Source organism: Mastomys coucha, unplaced genomic scaffold (genome assembly GCF_008632895.1).
Source record: "Mastomys coucha isolate ucsf_1 unplaced genomic scaffold, UCSF_Mcou_1 pScaffold8, whole genome shotgun sequence".
NCBI lineage: Eukaryota > Metazoa > Chordata > Mammalia > Rodentia > Muridae > Mastomys > Mastomys coucha.
Genome location: NW_022196914.1, coordinates 18,937,806 through 18,960,844, shown reverse-complemented (window position 1 = coordinate 18,960,844; position 23,039 = coordinate 18,937,806). Strand labels below are relative to the sequence as shown.

The window sequence follows — 23,039 nt, the reverse complement described above, 5'->3', positions numbered from 1 at the left end:
CAGTTTTAAAAACAAAATGAGGAACATTAGAGAGGGATTATGATGGAAGGTGGCTGCACTTAGAAATGAATGCTCAAATGTTCTTTAAAGGCATGGAAGTTGAACAAGAATTTGGTCATGCTTAATAATATATATTCATGAAATAGTTTTGGATTATTTATCAAAAGGGGGGGCTTCTTAGCCTCTCCTCACTCTCTTATTCTCCTACCCTCTTACTCTTATCCTTTCTTAACCTTCTCACTCCACCCTCCCCACATGTTCCTGGCCTGTCTCTGTGCTTGAACTCTAACTCCCTCTGTCTCTCTGTCTCTGTCTCTCTGTCTTTGTCTCTCTGTTTCTGCCTCTGTCTCTCTGTTTCTGTCTCTGTTTGTGTGTGTGTGTGTGTTTCTGAACTCCCTCAGCTCCCCTCCCCATGCCCTGAATAAACTCTGTTCCATACTATATCCCTCATATGGTTGCTCAGGGGGAAGGGATGCCTCTGCATTGGTCCTTAGAGGCACCAACTTTCACTTCACCATACTGCACCTCTACAAAACATATCCTGGCTCTTTCTTTCTTTCTTACGAAACACAACAGTGGTGGTATTTTTCAATGGTTATATTTCCTTCTCAATCATTTTTTTTCCTAATTTTCCTTTTCCAGGTCGCATCTCTTTGGTCATATTATAGTACAGCCTCGACATCCACATTCACTGTGCAGAGATTATTTTCACTTGTCTCATATTATATTACTTTCCATTATATGTTTTACATAGTTTATTCCCATTCTGTTTATTATATTGTTCTAACTGGTAATGAATATAATTTTATTGAACATTGATTCATACAGAAAATATTAGTATCTCGCTCCCTAAAATTCATCTATGAATGTGTACACTCTGCTAACTGTGTACTCATAGAACACAGGCAATATAAAAGTGGTATTGTACTAATACCATTTTTATTAATTAATTCTAAAATTATTCTCTAAAAAACCTACTGTAATATGAAGACTAACATATAAATCTTATGGTTTCTACATTTAAATTATTAAATTGTTCTATGTATTAGGATATGACAAACATTTTATGACCTTATCAGTATATGAATAAACATAATTAACTTTATAAAAAGATACTTTATTATATAGAGAAAGCATATTCCCTCACATATTTGAAGTTGACAGTAATACATAAAGTTGTCCATCAAATAGTGCCATTTTTAGAAAATTTGAATGGTTTAGAAATTACTTAGAGAATGTTTTTCTTAAATTCATAAAGGCAGAATAAATAACTCAAGAGTCAAAAATAATTCATTGCCTATTTAGTGAGAAAGTAATGATAAAGTAAATGTGATAAAAGTGAATTAGTTGCTCTCCAGCCCACTATGAGAGAAGAGTTTTCAGTGTTATTGTCCGTTGTTGAACCCTGGATGCAGCAATATCCTGAATACCCTTATTATCCTTATGATGCTAAGTAACTGTATTTTGATAGTCCCTTTGGCTCCTCTGCTAGAAGGAACACAGACTTTGTAATGTAACCTGGTCAATAACTCAGCTCTCTGAAGCTCATAGGCCTTAGCAGGGAACTGCTTACTTCTGCCTTGATAAATCAACATATTGTCAAACTACCTTTTCAATGTTTATTTTTAAACTTATATGTTAGTGCTGTTCTCAGGCTTACTCTGAAAATTTGCTTCCTTCATTGGGAGCAACCATAATTCACCCAAGTTTTCACCTTCAGAATTATTTCTTTAAACATCTGTAATGTACACTATATTGCTGTTCTTTTACAGGATAATGAATTATTTTGTTTAAGGTTAAATTAGAGATGAAATATATAAAGAATAATGGTCAAAAATAGGTACATATAAAATACAGAATCATAATGGTTAGTAATTAGAACAAAGCACTGATTCATTATCTTTTATTATCTACTGGAGCTAATCTATGAACCAGATCCATCTGAGAATCAGACTCAGGGGAGTTTCAACAATAATTATCAGTTTGATTTTGGAAACAAAGAATAGTCCTCCTTACAATGGCCTATAAATGATCAATATTTGATTAATTGCTAATAATTTTGCTTGTTTCTAATTTCAATTTCCAATTTAGGTCCAAGTAATGAAAGTCTAAATTATTCTCTAATCAATCTTGCATGATAATATAGTTTTATATGAAAGAAGAATCCTGATTTGAACACATGCACACATACAACTGCAACCATCAAACTCTGCATGTAAATCAGAAGCCATTGATAAAATCAAAATAACATGTCAGCTCCAAAAATACAAATCTCATAGTAATAGCCAGTATTGAAAATAATGTAGACAAACTTAAAGACAATTCAAAATCATGATTATAACAATGGTGAATAAATGATAAAAGACAAAATCAAAAGAAAACATCAAAATAAGAAAAAATAATTGAACACATAAAATTAGGGTTTTAGTATATTTTAAAGAAAACCTAAATTGGAATAATGCTGTAAATGAAAACTTCAATAAATCAATTTTGAACTCAGTGGAAAGCCTCACCCACAGAACAGATATGCTGAAAACTGAACAAGGAATGGAATGATAGTTACTGGAGTTAGATCAAAAAAAGTCAATATAAATTGAGTGGAACCTAGACAAGAATTGTCATTTACAAAAAAAAAAAAGAAGATATAACATGAATTATAGAAATAAGATAAAACCATAGCAAAGGCACACAAAAATATCTCCAATAAAATCATATAACACATTTTACATACCTGGAAAAAAGAGATGCTTATCTAGAAACAAAAGACTGATAGAACATGAAGTAGACAAGAAATTTTTTACAAAAACAAAAAGAAAGAAGAAACAAAGAAAGAAAGAAAGAAAAAAAGAAAGAAAGAAAGAAAAGAAGGAAAATGGAAAATCCCCATGTCTTACTAAAGTTGAACATTAAAACAGAATAATTCTGCAAGGGAGAATAGTTGAATAATCTATAAAGGAAGGAATACTAGAAAAACACTGTATTTACTAAGTTCACAGAAAAATCTTAAAGCCAGAGAGAAGGTAAAGGTTTTCTCTATGTTACAAGAGACTACAGTTGTTAACTCATATATTTCTGCCTAGAAAAAAATTAGTGAATTTGAATAAAAATGAAAACTTTCTATGATTAAAACAAAGTGATGTATGGGAACAGAGCCAACTCTATAAAAAAATTCAAGAATGATTACTTCAATCACAAGAGAAAAATAAACATACCCAACTGGTCATAGAGGAGAAATAAATATTTTAATTCACTTATAAAAAAGACCAGAAAAACAGAATAAAATTAATATTATAGATATTAATACATACATTGCATTGCCTCTGAACAACAACAACAAAAAGTCCCACAGAGTAAAAGATTGGAAGAGAACATAGGATTTATTTCTTTTAAAAAAAAAATCATTTCAGCAGTCCATGGAACTTTTCCAATATTGAACACATATTAGGCCATAAAACAGCATATAACAATTATAGGAAAATTTAAAACACACCCTGCACTTCAACTTTTCACAATGAACTATAGCAATTAAATTAAATTAATTGTAATAGAAGCAACAGAAAATGTAACAGAAACAACAAAGAGAAATGTAAACAAAATCCAAAACACTAAACAAGAAACTACTAAAGATAGTTGACTCAGGGTGAAATCAAGAAGGAGATTTAAAAAATTCTAGAACTAAATGAAAATGAAAACACAACACACTAAACTGTATGAGAAACAATAAAAACAGTCATCAGAGGAGTTTAAAACATTAAGTGTTTGCATTAAACTGAAATATATCTAATCAATAACTTAAAGTTGCAACTGAAGACTTGGGGAAAGCAAGTGCCAACAACATACAAAATCATACATGAGAAGAGACTGTCAAATTAAGAGCTGAAATTAATGAAAGAAATAAAAATCAAAGACTCAAAATTAAGAATTTAAGTCCAAGTAGATCAAAGACCTCAACATAAAACCAGATACACTGAATCCAATAGAAGAGAAAGTAGGAAAGAGCCTTGAACTCATTGGCACAGGGGGAAAGTTCCTAAATAGAATTCCAATGGCTCATGCTCTAAGATCAAGAATTGATAAATGGAACCTCATGAAACTGGAAAGCTTCTGTAAGGCAAAGGACACAACAAGACAAATCTGCAACCTAAATATTTGGAAAAAAATCTTCACTAACCCCACATCCGATAGAGGTTTATATCCAAAATATAAAAAGAACTCAAGAAGTTGATCACCCAAGAAAACAAGCAACCCAATGAAAAAACTGGGGTATAGAACTAAACCAAGAATTCACAACTGAGGAATCTCCAATGGCTGAGAAGCACCTAAAGAAATGTTCAATGTCTTTAGTGATCAGAGAAATGCAAATCAAATGACCCAGAGATTCCACCTTAAACTAATCAAAATGGATAAGATCAAATCCTCAGGTGACAACACATGATAGAGAAGATGTGGTGAAAGAGGAACATTCCTCCATTGCTGGTAGGATTGCAAACCAATACAACCACTCTAGAAATCAATCTGGTGGTTCCTCAGAAAATTGGAAATAGAATTACCTGAAAACTCCTGCTATATCACTCTTGGGAATATACCTAAAAGATGCCCCACCATGCCATAGGGGCACATGTTCCACTATGTTCATAGCAGCCTTATATGTGATAGCCAGAAACTGGAAACAACCCAGATGTCTCAGGACAGAAGAATGTATACAGAAATTGTGGTTCATTTACACAGTGGAATACTATTAAGAATGAGGTCACCCTGAGTTTAGAGGCAAATAGATGGAACTAGAAAATTTCTTCCTGAGTGAATTAACTCAGACCCAAAAGAACATGTAAGGTATGTACTCACTAATAAGTGGATATTAGCCAAATATATATATATATATATATATATATATATATACAGTCCACAGAACTCGATAAGGTCAACAAGCTGAAGTGTCCAAATGAAGACGCCTCAGTCACACTTGGGAGAGAGAAGAAAGCTATCACAAGTGGGGAGGGAGGAAGAGACCTGGGAGGGAAAGTGGACGGAGGGTGGAGGGGGGGGAAGGGGAACCTGATCTGGTATTGGGTGAGGGAAAAAGACTGAAGCCCTGAGGGACAGCAGAAAGAATGGAAAGGGGCAACCTCGGGAAATAGGAGGTTTTCAGGACCCTCCAGAATGTACCAGAGACTTGGGAGGTAAGAGACTCTCAGGACTCAAAGAGAGAGAGAGACCTTAGATGAAATGCCTGACAGTAGGGAGAGGGAACTTATAGAGCCCATCTCCAGCAGGAAGATAGTACATCAAGTGAGGGATGGGGTTGCCATTCCTACACTCACAACTCTGACCCAAAATTGTTCCTGTCTGAAAGAATTACAGGGATGGAAATGGAGAGGAGCCTGAGGAAAAGAAGGTCCAGTGACAGGCCCAAAGTGGGATCTAGCTCAAGGGAAGGTCCCAAGGCTTAACACTATTACTGAGGCTATGGAGCGTTCACAAAAAGGGACCTAGAATGACTGCCCTCTGAAATCTCATATTTGCACCCAACCGAAAGAAACAGTTGACTCCTGTTGTTGAATTAGGGAAAGGCTGAAAGGAGATGAGGAGAAAGACGATACTGTAGGAGGACCAGCAGTCTCAATGAATCTGGACTGTTGAGATCTCTCAAACACTGGACCATCAAATAAGGAGTATACCCCAGCAGATATGAGGCCCCCAACACACATACAGTAGAGAACTGCTGGGTCTATTTTCATTCAGAGATGATGTACCTAACTCTCAAGAGATTGGAGACCCCAGGAAGTTTAAAGGACAGGTGGGTGGGCTGGGGTGAGGACATCCACATGGAGACAGGTGGGTGGGGAAGAGGTATGGGATGTGGAACAGTCGGAGGGTAGATGGTGGTATGAAATAAAATATGGTATGTAAAAAAATAATAAAAAGAAAAAAGAGTTACTTCCTTGAGTAGATGAACAAAATTGATAAGGTTGACTTTGACTCAACTACACATTCTCAGACTTCAACCCAGAGACACATGAAGAACTGAGGGATTGCACTTGTTGCTCATTAGAATTTTCTCACATGGTTAAAAAATATTGGTCACTGTCTATATCTATGTATCGTTTTATCTATCTGCTTGTGTTTCTGTCTGTCATCTATTTATATTTTTGATCTACAGGGTAAAATAAAATTTCCTGTATTTGATTTACCTAAGTAAATATTGCATTATGAAACCACAGTCAAATCCAGGTGATGCTTTTCTGTTCAGAGTACTTCAAATATTCAAGATCAGACATTTAAATAACTGGATATCAGTGGGAAATCTTATTACATTCATCACAGGAAGAGGAAGGGACATCACATGTAGTTTATACGAACAATAAGTAGTGCAAATATCAGATATGTTTTACAACGTCCTAACAAAGAACATGATCTCAAATCTTTTGTAGAATTTTTAATTCAGAGCATTGACAATGAGACACTAAAGTTACATTGCTGTCCAGGCAGGAGTTTACATAGTATCCTGTGTCCCTGAGGAATATCTGCTGGCAGCAGAATTATACCAACTGAATGGACATATGAGGGAGAATTCAAATTCTGCTATTTATAGCTTCTCAAACACAGGTGTTGATTGTTATTAAAACATAAAACACATTGTGTATGTATTTATGTATGTATGTATTTATGTATGTATGTATGTATGTATGTATGTATGTAATTTGGACATGCCTGAGATCATATTCCAAAAGGAATATTTATCATAAATATGTCAAAACAAAATGAAATCCAGAATGTAGTATACCAATAGTTTATATCATATTATGAAATTATATAAGCTCCAAAAACAGTAAAATGGAATGAAGATGGTGAAAGCATGTGTGTGTGTAGGTGTGTGTGTGTGTGTGTGTGTGTGTGTGTGTGTGTGTATGGACTTCTGCATGTGTGTGCATGGTTGTGTGTATTCATGAATGAGTGTGTGCACACCAGACGCTTTTTTTATTCATTATTGTGTGTGTATGTGTATGTGTGTGTGTATGTATGTGTGTGTGTGTGTGTGTGTGTGTGTGTGTGATAATGGTGAATGTTCTTCTAAGAAAGCCTTGTATTTATAAGAGCAAATGTTGACTGATAAAGGACTATTGGAAACGTTCAGTCAAAATATCAAAACAAGAAAGGGTTTATAACATAACGTATGTCCTGAAAACAAGTGAAAATGTTTTCATTCTATCAGAGTGCCTCTGGGGTTTCTTAAATTTATAAACTTTTAGAAAATAATTTTCAATACTATGAGTATTGGTAAATAAGGTTAAATCAGAAAATATAACCAAAAGTTCCTTTATCAGAGAGAATAAAAAAGAATTTCACAGTTCATCACTAAGCAAATCTTCTCAAGTCCTGTATTACTCTAGGGAAATATGAGGTTAATTTTAAAAACCCTTAAATTTGAGAGAAGAATAAACTTATTTTAATATGAAAACTAAACATTGGGCTAGGGATAGGTTCCATGGGCAACAGTTCTTAATGAACAAGGATAAGGGCCAGAGCCCTCTGAACCCATGTTAAAGGCTGGGCATAGCTACATAAGCACATGCAACTCTGACACTTTGGGATATGGGACAGAGGCAAGAGGAATTCTAAACTGTCCTGAATTCCAGTGAGCTCCAAGTTCAATGAGAAATGTATCCAAGGGTTTGTTTTGTAAATAAACGTATTGAGTACATCTTTTGAATATCATTAAATTTGTGTTCAGCTTCCCTTGGGTTATTGCATTCATACTTTTGTTATATGTGTGTTTAAATTTCCCACAAAGAGGTTATGTGCATATGACAACAATCCTTTATCACACATAAAAACATTTTATATGAGATTAATTTGAATGAGGTATCGTCCACAAAATGCAGAATAGAATTTTTTGTTCCACTCAGTTATTTGTTTTTATGTGCTGTCCAACTTTATCAAAGCATTCTATGCATGTTCTGAAAAGGCAAAAAGGACGCCAAAAATTCACTATACGTTGAAATTCAAACCACTAGTTCAGCTTAACCTTTTACTAACAGTAAGAGGTTAGCTTGAGTTATTTGTTCCTTCTTCAGTTTAGAATTAAAAGATATAATCATACATAGGAAAAGTTTAGATGTACCATTACCCAATTCAGTTACAACAAAATTTAGCCAGATAGCCAAACAACAAGTTGCATATATTAAGAGTCTGTATTTCTGAAAAAGAAAACATTTTCAGCATGGAAGTATTTGTGGAAAGTGTATAAAACAAGTATTGAGAGAATGTTTTGCTTTAAGTCTGAAGGTTAGAAAAATTATCCAACTAAAATGAACTAGTTGCAGGAACCCTGAGGTTTCTCTTCAAATATTTCCTTACATTCTTGCCTTAGCCTTTACTTTCTGTCAGAAACATCTTTCAAAACAAACATTTTAAATTAAAAACAAAATCCCTGAAGCTTCTCCCTCAGGCTCTGGAAACAACTGCAGGAGCAGAGTTATGGAGGACTCTCGGTTTCTTTTCCTAGTGGAACCAAACATCAGACTTATTGTCAGGGCAGGAGTCAAGAACTCAAACAAGACAACTGAGTCAAAAAGCACTACTCACAAGAGATGCATCAGTCTGAGCTTTGAGAAAATAAAAGCAAATTGTATGTGACCCCATAGAATAATATTCTGGCTACTGAGCCATAAACATACAAAATGAATATTGCTTTGGGCCACATTTTTGTTTCTGTTTGGGGAATGTGAAACATCACCATGTAAACTCATGTGCTTGCAAACTTGATCCCCCATGTTGCTGCTATTTTAGAAGCACTGGCATCTTAGGAATAAGATAAAAGCTTTGCTTGGCTAAGTGAGCTACTAACGTCCAGCCTGGAAGAATGATATAAATACTAGTGATCCTAACTTAGTCAGGTCTACTTCCTGATTGTGAGCATAATGTGGTCACCACCCTTACTGTCATGATGGCATGGCCTCCTTTCCATATTGGATTGTATTCCCTTAAAGTTTGAGCAAAAATAAATTGTTCTTTAAGTTTCCTATAGGGAACTTGGTCACAGTGAAAGTAATGAGCTCAGACAATTTTCTATAAGATGAAAGCAAACTAACATTTAAGAAAAGTTATCAGAAGAAAGAAACAAGAAAAGAAATGGAAGTGGCATAACTTGAAAATTTTTGTTCAATTAGTAAGTGGTTCTTCAGGTCTGCCTTGAAAGCCCTCAAGTACAAGCCATCTACTAAGTGAACTGTAATACAAGCCTCCTATTACTAATATCATCTCATCCCCAAGATTATGTCCCTAGGGTTCCTAGCTGAACTTGACTGCTTGAATACTGGCAGGTGTCCAGAAGGAAGCTCCCAGGGTGTTTCAGCAGATCTAAATCAAGGTCCCAACAAGCAGTGCAATAAAGTCACAACAGCTGCAGCCTACTGTTGCTGTGCAACAAGTAATACACACACACACACAGACACACACACACACACACACACACACACACACAAAGGTTTTGTGCCTTTAAGGTTTTAAGGGAAACATGAAAGCAAGAAGAGGAATAAGGGAGTTACTTACATTACCCATCATAAGGAACCCAATGGATTTAAGAATTATAAGCAAAGTAAATTGTCTTTTTAATATATGAAAGCGTTTCAGTGTTCCATAGAACCCAAAGTGGGCAAATGATATACTGATAATTCTTTCTATTGTATTATATAATGGATTAATAACCTCTATATCCATAACCTGTTCTAATAACTAGATATCCTAGTCATTTAAGAAGCATTCTTATGAGATGCTAACATTATTTAAATACTGTTTAATATTCACCCCTTTTTTATTCCTCAGCTATGATATTATGATATGATACTCAAAAAACAAGTACTATTCCATACAATGGTGATTACTCATTTTGACTATGGCTTACCATATTACTAAATATGTCACTTTTTAGTGTCAGTTATAAAATGACAAAACAGTTTATAAAAGTATAAAAATAATTTGGACTATTATAAAATGTAGCCTTTTAGATATTGGGAATGAAAAAAAATACATTAAAAACAGTGAGAGGGAGAAGAGTTGAATGTTGCCATGAATCTGCTCTTGGTAGAGTACAACCTCAAGAGGCTCATGTGCTGCAAGCTTGGTCCCCAGTGCAATGATGCTGAGACATGAGGGGACTTTCAGGAATAGAGGTCTAGTGAGATGACACCAAATCACTGGCGTAGTCACTGTGTTTAAGGAACTAAAATGGCTCTTGTGGGACCTAGTTTCATGGAGACTTGATGTTTAAAAATATGCTCATTCCTCAGTCCCTCAAGCTCTCCACAACTGTACTTATGTGACATGCTCAGCAAAGCCATCATATGTGAGACCCAAATAGTGTTGCTCATTTAGCATTGTAAGGTCATTATTTTTACATGTTCCTCGGGTACACACATGAATGTGACAATGACAATGGACTAAGGTGGTCATCAGCACCAGCTAGATGATGTTTTGCAGTGTTGAACAAAGGATAAAATTTGTATGTATTATATTTTCAATTATTTTACTCCACCAAAATGTATTAAATATGTATAAATATAAATATAATAATATGCACTTATTACATGCATATATATGCATATATATGGCCATTATTAGACCATGATTTTTAATAGATATAATCTAAAGAAAGGTTACAAAACTGAACTTCTTTGAATCTTGTGAGTCACAAGTCTCAACTACTCAAACCACTGCTTTCTGTTCTACTGCCAAGATAATCTCATGTTATCCATGATTTTGTTTCTATTATATGCCATTGTGTATTTTAATATAATAATTAATATTTCAACATGAAATATGCATACAAAATAACTTTGGCTATCAAATAGATGACTTGAGCATTCAAGCACTGTGAAATTCACTTCTATGGAGTTATAAATTATATATATTCTTTTAATCATGCTTCTCCATTTTGTTATTTCCTTGTCTTGCATAGTCTCTGGGGTAGTAATTCTCAGCTGATAAATGTGAATGACTTAAAATTTCTTTCTAAGAATATTGAGCAATATCTGGAAATATCAAGTTTTGATAGAATGTGAAGGATGCTACTGATACCATGGATTAGTATTCAGAAAGAATGTTGACAGATCCTACTGTGAGGAGTGCATCTGTGAAAGATCAAGACTTATAACTGCACTGACCTCAAAGATAATTAGAGGAGAAATTGTCGTGTGTAAATTACACAACTGAGAAGAAGCAGTACATGAGGGCACTTTACAAAAACAATTTGATTTATGTTTATATGTATATTAAACAATCTAAGAGGCGACAGATGTGGATGGTTGATATGGACTCCCTCCTCTTAGCCTGGAGAGTTTCAAAAGCGAAACAGTGCCATGGACCCAAGACTGAGGATGCCCACCTGTGGAGAGAATCCCTGACTGCCTGGGGGGCTGGGGGGGAGTCAAGACTACTGACAATTAGCTCACCTCTGTCGGAATTGCCTTTGAAGTTCCTTCCTCCGGTCTCTTGTTTATGTTAGGTGTTTTGGCTATTGCTGGTTTCAGTTTTCCCTTATGGTTTCGGTTTTGCCTTACCCAGTTTTCCCAAGTAAAGACACACCTTGATAAAGCTTACTAGGTGTCCTTTCTTTGTGTCTCTCCCACCCGCTTATTTCAACAGGTTCTCAATAAATCTCCAGTCCGAGATCACCCATGGAGTGTGGGCCCGTTGGACGGACCCCCACAGGCTGATACTGGCAAAACTTTATGGCTGAGAAGGCATTAGTCCATACAGTGCATGTCCTACTATTGTGAAGATAAATTCACATGGATCCAAATGTAAATACAATATTTGTATCTGTATGTCTACCTAAAGGATACTCAGATTTCATCAGGGGATCTTTCTTTGGAATCAGAGTTGGTAAACCCAGAGAACCATGGCTCCTCTGGGTACCAAGGATAAGTAATGATTACATTTTCTCTGTTTAGGGAGATGAGGATAAAGGCTGATAAACAATGACCTTGTAGGTATAACATTGTTGCATGGATCTTGGTTTTTTTGTTTATCATTGTAAGGTGAATACATACATTCTCAATATTCAAAATCTGCTCCCGATTTTACTCAATATGATTTCTTTCCCCACTTGAAAGTGATTTCACTATACATTGGCCTGTTCATTGTCTTTCAAAATTATTAGAATGTATTTTCTCTAAAAATAATATTTATAACATTTTAAGTTGAAAAGTAATATTTTGTGACTTCATTAGTAATTTCATTATAATCCAAAGTTCTCCTCCTAGCTCTATCTATCTATCTATCTATCTATCTATCTATCTATCTATCTATCTATCTATCTTTCTATCTATCTTAGTGATATATAGTGATAATTTTTTTTTTTAAATCATATCCCCATATGACTGCTTAGTACTAGATACAAGATTTTTCTCTCTTTTTGTGTCCCTGGGTTCAGCTTACCTTTTAACAGTAAAAAAGTCTGCCTTCAATATTTGGTAAGTTAGGAGGATATAATAGTGATAAATAAATCCAATTTAATGAATCATAAAGTTGATTTTCATAAACTTGGTACTCTAACATCTCCCTTTTTATATTACTCCCACTGTGCTTCTGAAATTTTTCTAAAAGAATTGTTCTACAAATAATGTGTATTCATGTTTAATTTTGTTCTTTTTATTTTGTTAATAAGATCTAAAGAGATGCCTAACTTAGAAAGTTTTTCATGCATTTAATAAACATGTTATTTTAGACAAATGAGGCCACTCTATATTTGATTTCTATCCACATTAAACTAAGAATAATCATCGTGTTGACACTGTGATAAAATTTATGGCAAATACACAGTATTATTGTAAACATAGGAGATTGCTGAAACTTAGCAAGTGTTTAACAAGTGTTCCTTGTAGTTGTCTGTTTGATCATTCTCATGGTTGCTATGGTGACTTACACTCATAGATTCTGGCAAATTTTTGCCCAATTTGTTATGAGGAATTCTAGTTATTTTGTAGAGCAGAAAGCTAGCATCCAAGAGAGCAAATCTCATTAATATATTAATTAGAAAGTCCATGGGTACAAATAATTTTGATCACAAGCATGATTCAAATATGTGAAATAAGCTGTTAGCTGCACTCAAGCAGAAAGAAATATTTTCTGTCATAGCAAATTATCTGAAATCATAATTAATCTGAGAAAGGAAAAGGAAGTTAGAGATTCATGTTTCAACAACAAATCAAGATTCCTAAAAGTGAGCAGCATCTCTGCTTTAATCAGAACTGAGAGTCATTCTGTGTATTCCTTTGGATTCAGGGTTAGAATCAATGCTTTAACTAATATCTCCCCATAAAACCTTGAAAATATTTATTGAATATGGCTGGTACATAGTTCAGTCAGTAAAGTGCCTGCTGTGAAGTCACAAAGGCCTGAGTTCTATCTTTAGCAGCCACATGAATTTAGCAAAGAGGCACATGTTTGTAACACCAATCCTGGAAAAGCAGAAACAGGCAGATCCCTGGGACTTTCTGGATAGCAACACTGGCATAATTGGCAAGCACTGGGCTAGTTAGAGACCTTAACTCAAGGTAACAATTGAATGGTACTTCAGTAGCACTGAGAGAAACCTTTCCAGTGGTTAGATAACAGGCAGAGTGTGTCAAGAAGGAAGAAGGGTGACATTTGTTTACAGTGAAGGCTGCCCTTCTGTGAAGTGCCAAGTATTGAGACTCAGCTTGCAATGAACTTTCCGGCTCACTGAGCAGAGAGCTTGAAACTCAGGACTACAACACACAATTCTCTAGTTGTTCAGCATCAGGTTTCATTCCCTAGAATCTCTCACAATGCAATTGACAAACTTTCCATTCTAAAAATAATCAATCCTTTAGGTTTTGAGAGCCATGTAGCTTGCCTCCCAATGGTTCAAATTTTTCTATTTAATGTTTAAGTTATCACAGACATTTTTTATGGGAATTTTGACTGTGTCTTAATAAGCCATGATCTGTAGGCAAGAAGGTAGCTGTCTCTGGTTGCTGTCTGATGCTCCCTTGTCTAGAGTATATTAGCATTGTGCTTCTGCAATCATAGTTGACAGATTGGCTTCCATTTTTCTTAGATTTTTTCATTAATTTGTTTATTTACTAAACATTCTGATTGCTGCCTCCGATTGTTCTCTCCTCGCAGTATCACCCTCATATCCCACTCCCCCATTCTCCTTCCCTTTCTCCTCAGAGAAGGAGAGACCTCTCATGGGTACCAGCCAGTACTGGCACATCAATTCACAGTAGGACTAGGTGCATCCTCTCCCATTGAGGCCAAACAAGGCAGCTCAGCTTGGGAAAGGCATCCAAAGGCAGGCAAAGAGTCAGAAACAGTTCCCTTTCCAATCGTTAGGGGACCTACATAAAGACCAAGCTGCACATCTGCTATATATAAGTAGGTACTAGGTTTAGCCCATGCATGCCTTTTGGTTGGTGATTCAGTTTATGTGTACCCCATGGGCTCAGGATAGTTGACTCTGTAGGTGTTGTCCTTGACTCCTCCAGCTCCCACCATCCTCCCTTTCACTCTTCACAATAGTCCCAAGCTTCTAACGATTGGCTGTGGGTCTCTACATCTGATTCTATCAGCTGTGCTAGGCTCCTGTCTACAAACATAGGAGAATATCATTAATAGCATCTGGGGTTGGCTCTTTTCCATAGGATAGGTGTCAAGTTGGCCAGACTTTGGCTGCCCAATCCCTCAATCTTTGTCTTACATTTTTCTATATCTTCCATTGTTACACATAATATAAAACAAAAGTTACACACACAGAGGCATACGTGCACACATTAATTTTTGCATCAGCCTCCATATGGTCAAAGTACAATGTGAATTGTTATGATGATTACAAATGCACACATTCACAAACACACATACCCACACATGTACACACATGCGCACATACACATTTGTCACTATAATGAACTTCTGCTTATAAAAAAAGAATAATAAAGTGTAATTTCTAATATTTGGCATCTGGCCTCCAATAAGTTACTATCATAAAAAATATCCTTGCCTGGAACTGTCTAGTATGGAGACAACATTTAGCTGTCTTTGTTATTTTGTTACTTTCAAAAATTAAAGTTTTGTCTTACAACCACATTCCTGTCTTTCTGAGAACTTCAGAATATTAGCTGTTCCTTATTCTACCAATATTTCAAATATTAAGAAATATCTTGGAAATATTTTCATTTCTTGAATTTGAATGCACAGCCTTAACGATGATATTTCCACATGGCTTTCTGACCTTTGTTTAGATTGCCCAGGATCCTTTTTTTACTCAAAAGTATGAATTTCCATGTTAGACTCTGCTCACTTGTACATCTTTCTGTTTCTGGGTTCATCATTATTGTTATCTCTTATGCCATCAATTTACTGATTTGTTTTAAATATCTCTTTTCATTCAATAATTTCCAGTTTCTCCCTTCCCCTATTAGCCATCAAAGTTCTGATTTTATATTCAGGCTTTTGAACATTACCAATATTTTCCTAATTTCAATCAAACAATGATTTCCCTAAAAATTAGATTTTTCATGAAAGTTATAAATCATACACCTCTTCATTTGAAATGGAAAAACGTCATTTTCTTCCCTTCTATGCATATTTTATTCTTTGTTCTTGGGGATATACCTTGCTTGCATGACATGTCTAAAACATATGGTTTCTACAGGTTGCTTAATCCTTAAGAACTTGTTATGTTTTCTCATACCAGGATGGCAACCAAGCCTAATTAGTGATCATTTATTATTTCAGGACATATGAGGATTTTTGTTTTAATTTATTTTTAGTAGAAACATAATAACCCTACTTCTCCAGTCTTTCTGCTGTTTTCCCTAAACATCACCAGTTTTATTGCTGTTCATTGGAAACTGTCTTGGACTGATGTCAATTTTGTCTATTTCATTGCCTCTAAAGTTATCTCCATTTTACTCTTACGGTTTTATTTTTGCTCCTATCGTCTATCAGACACTGGAAGGCTACCAGCAAATTTCTTATAAATAATGGTGTATAAAAGTATGTCATGTTTGTAAAATAAAGGGGACTTAGGCAATGTGATGTTGGCCTATGGGCCTTTGGCAAGGAATAGGAAATTATTTTCAAGTTTTTGCTCACAGACTCTTACCCATTTTTTCTTTAAGTGTCCTTAGAGACTAATAAGCATGAATATATTCTAAGCATCTGCCAAGAATTGCTAACACTAGTCCCTGAATTCTGGTGCAGAGGGAAAAGGTTGGGAAATTGTTTTCTCCCTAGAGACTCTGGCTGAGAACATCTTGCTCTTGATTTCTACACTTTCTCCTTCAGCTAAAGAGCTTCCTGGCTCTCAGGAGACATCAAATGGGCTGCGATCCTAAAGGAGAACAGAATTTCTCTTCTTTCAGTCAGGGGCTTTATGTGAACATTCACAGACAGACATGATCAATGACTGCAATATTCTAATTCAGAATAAAGTTGTCATATATATTTAAATGAAATGCAAAAACTAACACTCCAAAAATGTCTCCAGAAAACAGTCTCACAAAGACAGCAAAAAATTGATGTGACTATTTAACTTCATTTTAATTACTTTCAGGAAGTTGGTCTGTGCAATAAAAATAAAGAGAAATAGTTGAGCCACAAAAATCATGTGAGTAAAGAAGTGTCCTACAAATTTAAAAAACTGGAGAACTGAATGAGTTTTCAATTACAGAACAGCCGTGCATTGAGGTGAATCTTAGATTAATTCCTTGTTTATTTCCTAAAATTAAGAGGCTGGAATGTGTACTTTATGCTGTCTGCACATTTAAAATAATCTCAAAATGAGTAACATGGTTTTGTATATCTTGAAATAAATATGTAAATGCTAAAATATGAATAATTTATTGGTTAATAAAAATGACATCTAATACTAATGTTATTATAATTAAGAAGGATGTGTTATGATTATACAGGATGTAGCAAGAAGTACAAAAGCATTTTGTCTTCAAGGCTGTTCCTGTTGAATATGTAGGAATCCATATTATTCAATAATATGAAAAAATTACATAATCAAAAGTAATGCCAATAAATAAGAATTACATATGATACCCAATTATAGTTTTTACCTCAAGATGGTAAAATTTTTTCTATACATCCATATTAAGATTTTTTTCAATATATAATGTATGGTTCATAATAGATAAGTTTTACTGCAATAAAAATATTATAACATTTTAGAACTTTCTCAAATTCTGAAAAAAATAGATTTAAAGTAATTCTTTAAAAGATATTTTTGTTACCAATAATGTGAATGAATTTCTGCACTATAAAAGTAATTTACTTACCCATATCTGACATTTCAGGCACAGTAACGATGTATGGTCCATCTGTGAACTTTGGAGCATTGTCATTGATATCTTGCACTTTGATGATGAACTCAGATTCAGGTTCAAGGGGCTTGTTTGTCCGTCTGTCAATAGCCTGGGCATGAAGCACATAGTGAGTCTTCTGCTCTCTGTCCAGGCTTTTGGTTGAGTGGATGTCACCTGTGGTGTCATCAATGATAAATATAGTCCCGGCACCTTCTCCAGTCAGGATGTACTTGACAGAACCATCACCTTTGTCAGAGTTGGAGTGCAGCTAGAAAATACACATAGAGAATGTTTATCATTTATGAAGTATACAATGAAAATCATTGACATAGCAACCCATTTAAGCCATTCCCCATCTCTATGTAACACATAGCAAAGAGTCAAAGTTATGAAAGAATTGCTGAAAGAATTGCTAAGGTGAAGCAAAATTGATAGTTATGATTTTGGCTTTTTAGCATGAATCTGATATAAAACTCATGATATTTTATAATTAGCAAACCATTCATCATATATTCCTCAAGAGTTATGATTAATTTGAACCTAGTTTATTATAATTTAGAAATATTTATAAAAATTGGATAATGTTACTAATAGTTACATCCAAATATTACAAAATATATTGAGATTTTTGCATCAGACGTTCATAATACTTCATCTGAGCGTTTACATAATGGAGGTGAATATTTTATAATGAAGATAAATCTTTTAGCAAACTTGATTGAATCTTGAAGCCATCATTTCCATATGGCAATTATTGAAACTGCTCCATTAGCATTTATTCCATTGATTAATAATTTATATAATTTTGATGGTAACTGTTTCTGAAGGAGCAAAGTGATCCACTCAGGATTTCCTTTCCTTAATCCATCCTTTTTCAGTTATTACTTTGATTACCAAATTCACTCTGCACTAACATTTGAGCCTAAGACAAGTACTCTCATTGTTCTATGGATTTTTGTTTAAAGAGCAATATTTAAGTACCAAGAGGAATGACTGCATGTTTATTAGATTTTACAAAGCAAAAGATAATGCAAGGAGGAACATATGAGATTATTAGAGCAAAGAATAGAAAGGATTCACACACAGAGTGGGGTTGGTTTGAATGATGAGACATAAAACACAGGGAGTTTTATAAACTGTAATGACAATACAATTCTTTTACTTTGTATGTGATTCTCCATCAGATATTAACTAAAAACAATTTAGGGTAGAGCAGGAAAATTATAAATATTCAATATATTGACAACTGACTTAATAATTGTTAAGATGTTATTTATTTATATGAAAATCTTAAAACTGAACTAGAATATTTGGAACATACAGGTAATTAGTTCTATTTATTCTTACATAATTTTTTCATAAAGTATGTCTTGATTCCACAGTCACTAAACTTTTGCTGGATCCAGTAGCAAAGTTAAAATTATGCCTTGAGAATATTTTAGTGAATTTGATATCCAATGTGTACTCTGCTTAGTCATATTTAATAAGCCTTTAAGATAAAACGATTGTAAGCAACCTTACTGTCCTTGGAATTCCTATGCAATTATATTTCACAACTAAAGCTAAAAGCCTAATTTTTATACATCTATTTATTCTTCCTAAACTAGACCTAGAATGACTGGTATGTCTTGACCCAGAATTGTCTCTGTGTATATGTGTGTTTCTCTCTCTCTCTCTCTCTCTCTCTCTCTCTCTCTCTCTCTCTCTCTCTCTGTGTGTGTGTGTGTGTAATGGTAATCATTTCTTAAAAGTTTCAAGTATGCTGAAAGCAACCTTAGTAAAACACATATGCCAAAAATGTCTGCAGAAACTTGTAAAGAATACCGGTTGGTAGCTTCAAGTGTTACTCTGTTTCAGTTGGATTTTAGAAAGTAACATTTTTGTTTGTATAATTCTGTTAAAAGATTTTGTAAAGAATTCATTCCTTTCTTTCATAAGCCATGTTAATATGTTATTAAGTAAATATACAGTAAACACAGGTTTACAAACAGCAAATCAAATGTACGTGACAGACAGTTCCCAGGCAGAGTATTTTCTACACCATACAGACAAATGGAAAACATAAGTTGTAAGGTGAAGAATTCAAATTTGGCCCATTGTTGGTCCAGTTAATCTAACAGAATATCTCTGCTTCATTCTTTAATATGAAATTGATACATTTTGGTGCTTTCTTGAATGTTTCTTTACTGCATTAATCAATCTGTCTGTTAGAAGAATGATAAGAGAGTAATATAAAACTCAGGAGTGTGAATAAAAGTTTAGATTTCTGAAATTTTGTGGAGGTTATATTGTTATTCTTGTGTGTAAAATGGTCACCTTATAAAGAATTTTTAATAAGTTTCACTTCATCAGACAAAAACAAAGGAAGAGTAAAGAAGAAGGCTCGAAATGTAGCCACCCAAGAAATGAAAATTTCTGGCATTGCATTCATAAAATATCTTTTGGTTGGTGTTAAATAGAAACATATGGTACTCTCAGAGCTTACATGACACACATGAATTCATTCCATAAAACTATTTATGCTCCCTAGACCACATTAGGATCATGACCTAAAAATTTATAGCTTTCACTCCAGTGCACAGTTGCTAGCCAAGATAGTATGTGATTCCTTACAGACGAATAATTTTAAAAGGTTAAGGACATGGTGGCAAAGTCATTAATTTTGAAAGTTACTTTGAATTAGAACTTCAAGCTCTATTACAAAGGTGGGTCACAAAGTTAAAAAAGTAATATAGTATCGACATAATATTTGTGTAATTGAAATGCTCATCTTTATATTTCAGTGGAAGAAGGAATTAAGTTTTGATATGCAATGATCGCAATCTCTCATCAAACCAATACTTTTTTCATAAAAATACTGGTAAAGCAATGTGAGATATAAAAATCATAGTAATTTGTGTTTCAGATAATTATTAAATATAGCATTAGATATGCTATATTTTAATTAAAGTATAAATATATACAGTAATAAATAATTGATACATTAACTAATTCATGTTGTAGAAACACATAAAATACTAGCAATTTCTTGGTACCCACAAACCCACCTCTTGGTGAAAAACAAAAATCCGGTCTTAAAATAACTGTTTAATAAATTTTCAGAATTTATTAAAAAATGGTGTAGTGGTTCCCAAGCCCCAACAGGAATGGCATTAGTTGAAGTACCCAACAAAGGGGAGAAAGAACCTGTAGAGATCATGACCAGTGGGTAGGCACGGCTCCTGGTTGAGGGATGGGGCTACCCACCCATGTTAAAAATATTAATCCAGAATTTCTCCTGTCAAAAGGAAATGCAGGGACAAAGAGTGGAGCAGAGCCTAAATGAATGGCCATCCAGAGACTACCCCACATTGGGATCCATGCCATCTGTGGACTCCAAACCCAGAAATTATTGCTGATGCCAAGAAGTGCATGCTGACAGAAGCTTGGCATAACTCCCCAGAGAGACTGTGCCAGATCCTGACCAATACAGATGCAGATGCATGCAGCCAACAACCATCAGACTAAGTGCAGCGATCCCAATGGAAGAGTTAGGGGAAGGACTGAAGGAGCTGAAGGGGGTTGCAGCCCTACAGGAAGAACAATATCAACCAACCAGACCCCCCAAAGCTCCCAGGGATGAAACCACCAACCAAAGAGTAGACACGGAGGGACATAAGGCTCCTGCTGCATATGTAGCAGAGGATTACCATATCTGTCAATAATGGGAGGACAGCCCCTTGGTCCTGTGGACTCAGGGTAGGGGAATGTTAGAGGGATGAAGAAGGAAAGGGGTGAGTGCGTGGAGACCACTCTCATAGAAGCAGGCATGGCAGAGGAGGGGATAGGGAGTTTTACTGGGAAGTGATATAATATTTGAAATGTAAATAAATAAAATAACCAATAAAATATTAAAAAAAGCTTTAAAAGTTATGTGTTTAAACAAGGTATTTATGTAATTAAGACTAAATAAGATGGTATTTTGGAAAGTATGGATGGATAAACAATTTGTCTACAAACCTCAATATAATGTAGATCTTGATAAGAATTTATCATTTAAATTTTATCAGGATTAAATTTATTCCTGGAGAAGGAAACTAACAATGGGGGAATTGGAGGGCAAAGAATCAAAATGCAACATTACAATTAATATTATCCTAATTCCAAGTTGGGGATCTTGATGTGCAATATTAGAAGCCTCATTTCTCTATAATTTGAAGTGGTCATAGTATCATTACTGCAACTTCAGAACATTCTTCTAGTTGTGCACGTTAGTACAAAAGACCAAATGAAAAACTGAGGAAATTTCAACACTTCCTTTCTTCTGAAGTCTCATACAAGAATCAGAGGTCTCTTGAAACTAACAACAACAAACTATGATTTTTCCTTGATACTATAAAAATGGTAGAAACTCTGACCAAGTTGTTTTTATTTTTAACTCCGTTAAAAACAATATAGAACTTATGTTCAATTAAATTTATTGGAAATGCATTTTCATGCTTTTAAGTGATTTATTTTAGAGGATTTGCTGTAGTGCGTTGAAGAGTCTAACTCAGAATTCTGAAAAGGCACAATAAGGAATTTGATTTCAGCACACTACAGATAGGCAAAAATGCTTACCAAGTGCGCATCTAAGGGGGGGCTTCACACAATAAAAGCATCATTTTGGAAATACTAGTGAAAGATTACTAAACTAAGATGCTCTTGTGACCAGAAGAACATGGGGAAGGGGAAGGGGCCAAGGGTATCAGAGCCTCCTATGGATGTCAGTTCACAAATGGGATTGCATGCAATAGGGAGGCTTATATAGGATGGTTGTGATTTCAAAGTAAGAGACAATAAGGAGATTGAAGTGACAGCAAAGGTAATTTCAGAAGACAATAGGAGGGAAATTGATTTAAAAAATAACATCTATCAAAGTATTACTAAATAACAAAAGTAAAACAAGCTCCTACGAAGTATATTTCTGAAAATGAAGTTTCTACAAGGAATCAGTATTGTAAATTGAAAGCAAGATGAAGCAAAACATAAAGGTTGTCCATGATTACTGAAAAAGAAGAAGGAGCTTGCAATTGTTCAGCTGACGGATTCAGTAAGATGCAGAAAACTTGAGGGATTCTGAGGGACTTCTTGGACATGTTAATTGAAATATTACCACGTGGCCAGGTGGTGGTGGCGCATGCCTTTAATCCCAGCACTTGGGAAGCAGAGGCAGGTGGATTTCTGAGTTCAAGGCCAGCCTGGTCTACAGAGTAAGTTCCAGGACAGCCAGGGCTATATAGAGAAACCCTGCCTCAAAAAAAAAAAAAAAAAAATTACCATGTGAAGTCTCAGAGAGACAGAAAGAAGATATTTTCATATATATTCTGGAGTTCAAAATAAAGATTTGATTGATTTTGTTTTATAAACACAAAAGATATCAGCACAAAGGGAATAACTACAGAAATAAAGTTAGATGATGTTATTGATGAACTAAAAATAAAGTATAAAGAATGGACTGAGTTCTGAAGCTTGTTCTGCAATGTTTGAGCAAAGATGTTCCAGATCCCACCTGCTTATTTAATGATGCATAAGTGTTTGATCTTTTTGGAGCCATTATTCCTAAGTTCTGTGCTAAGTTCCCAGGCTTTCTGATCAATTTTCCAGTTATTTCTACTCAGTGTTTATTAATTCACTCTTTCCTGGATTTCTAAGGTTTTTAAACATGATTCTCTCTCTCTC

At 34.7% G+C, this 23,039-nt stretch overlaps 1 protein-coding gene across 21 annotated transcripts in view; it reads right to left on the bottom strand.

Annotated features, from left to right (window-relative positions):
• Window positions 1-23,039, bottom strand: part of Cdh18 (cadherin 18) — a 904,392-nt gene that overhangs the window by 202,615 nt on the left and 678,738 nt on the right. For all 21 annotated transcript variants that reach the window (XM_031359900.1, XM_031359898.1, XM_031359903.1 and 18 more), the window contains one exon: window positions 17,313-17,607. In XM_031359900.1, the coding sequence (XP_031215760.1) occupies window positions 17,313-17,607 (295 nt within the window). The remainder of the gene's footprint in view (window positions 1-17,312; window positions 17,608-23,039) is intronic.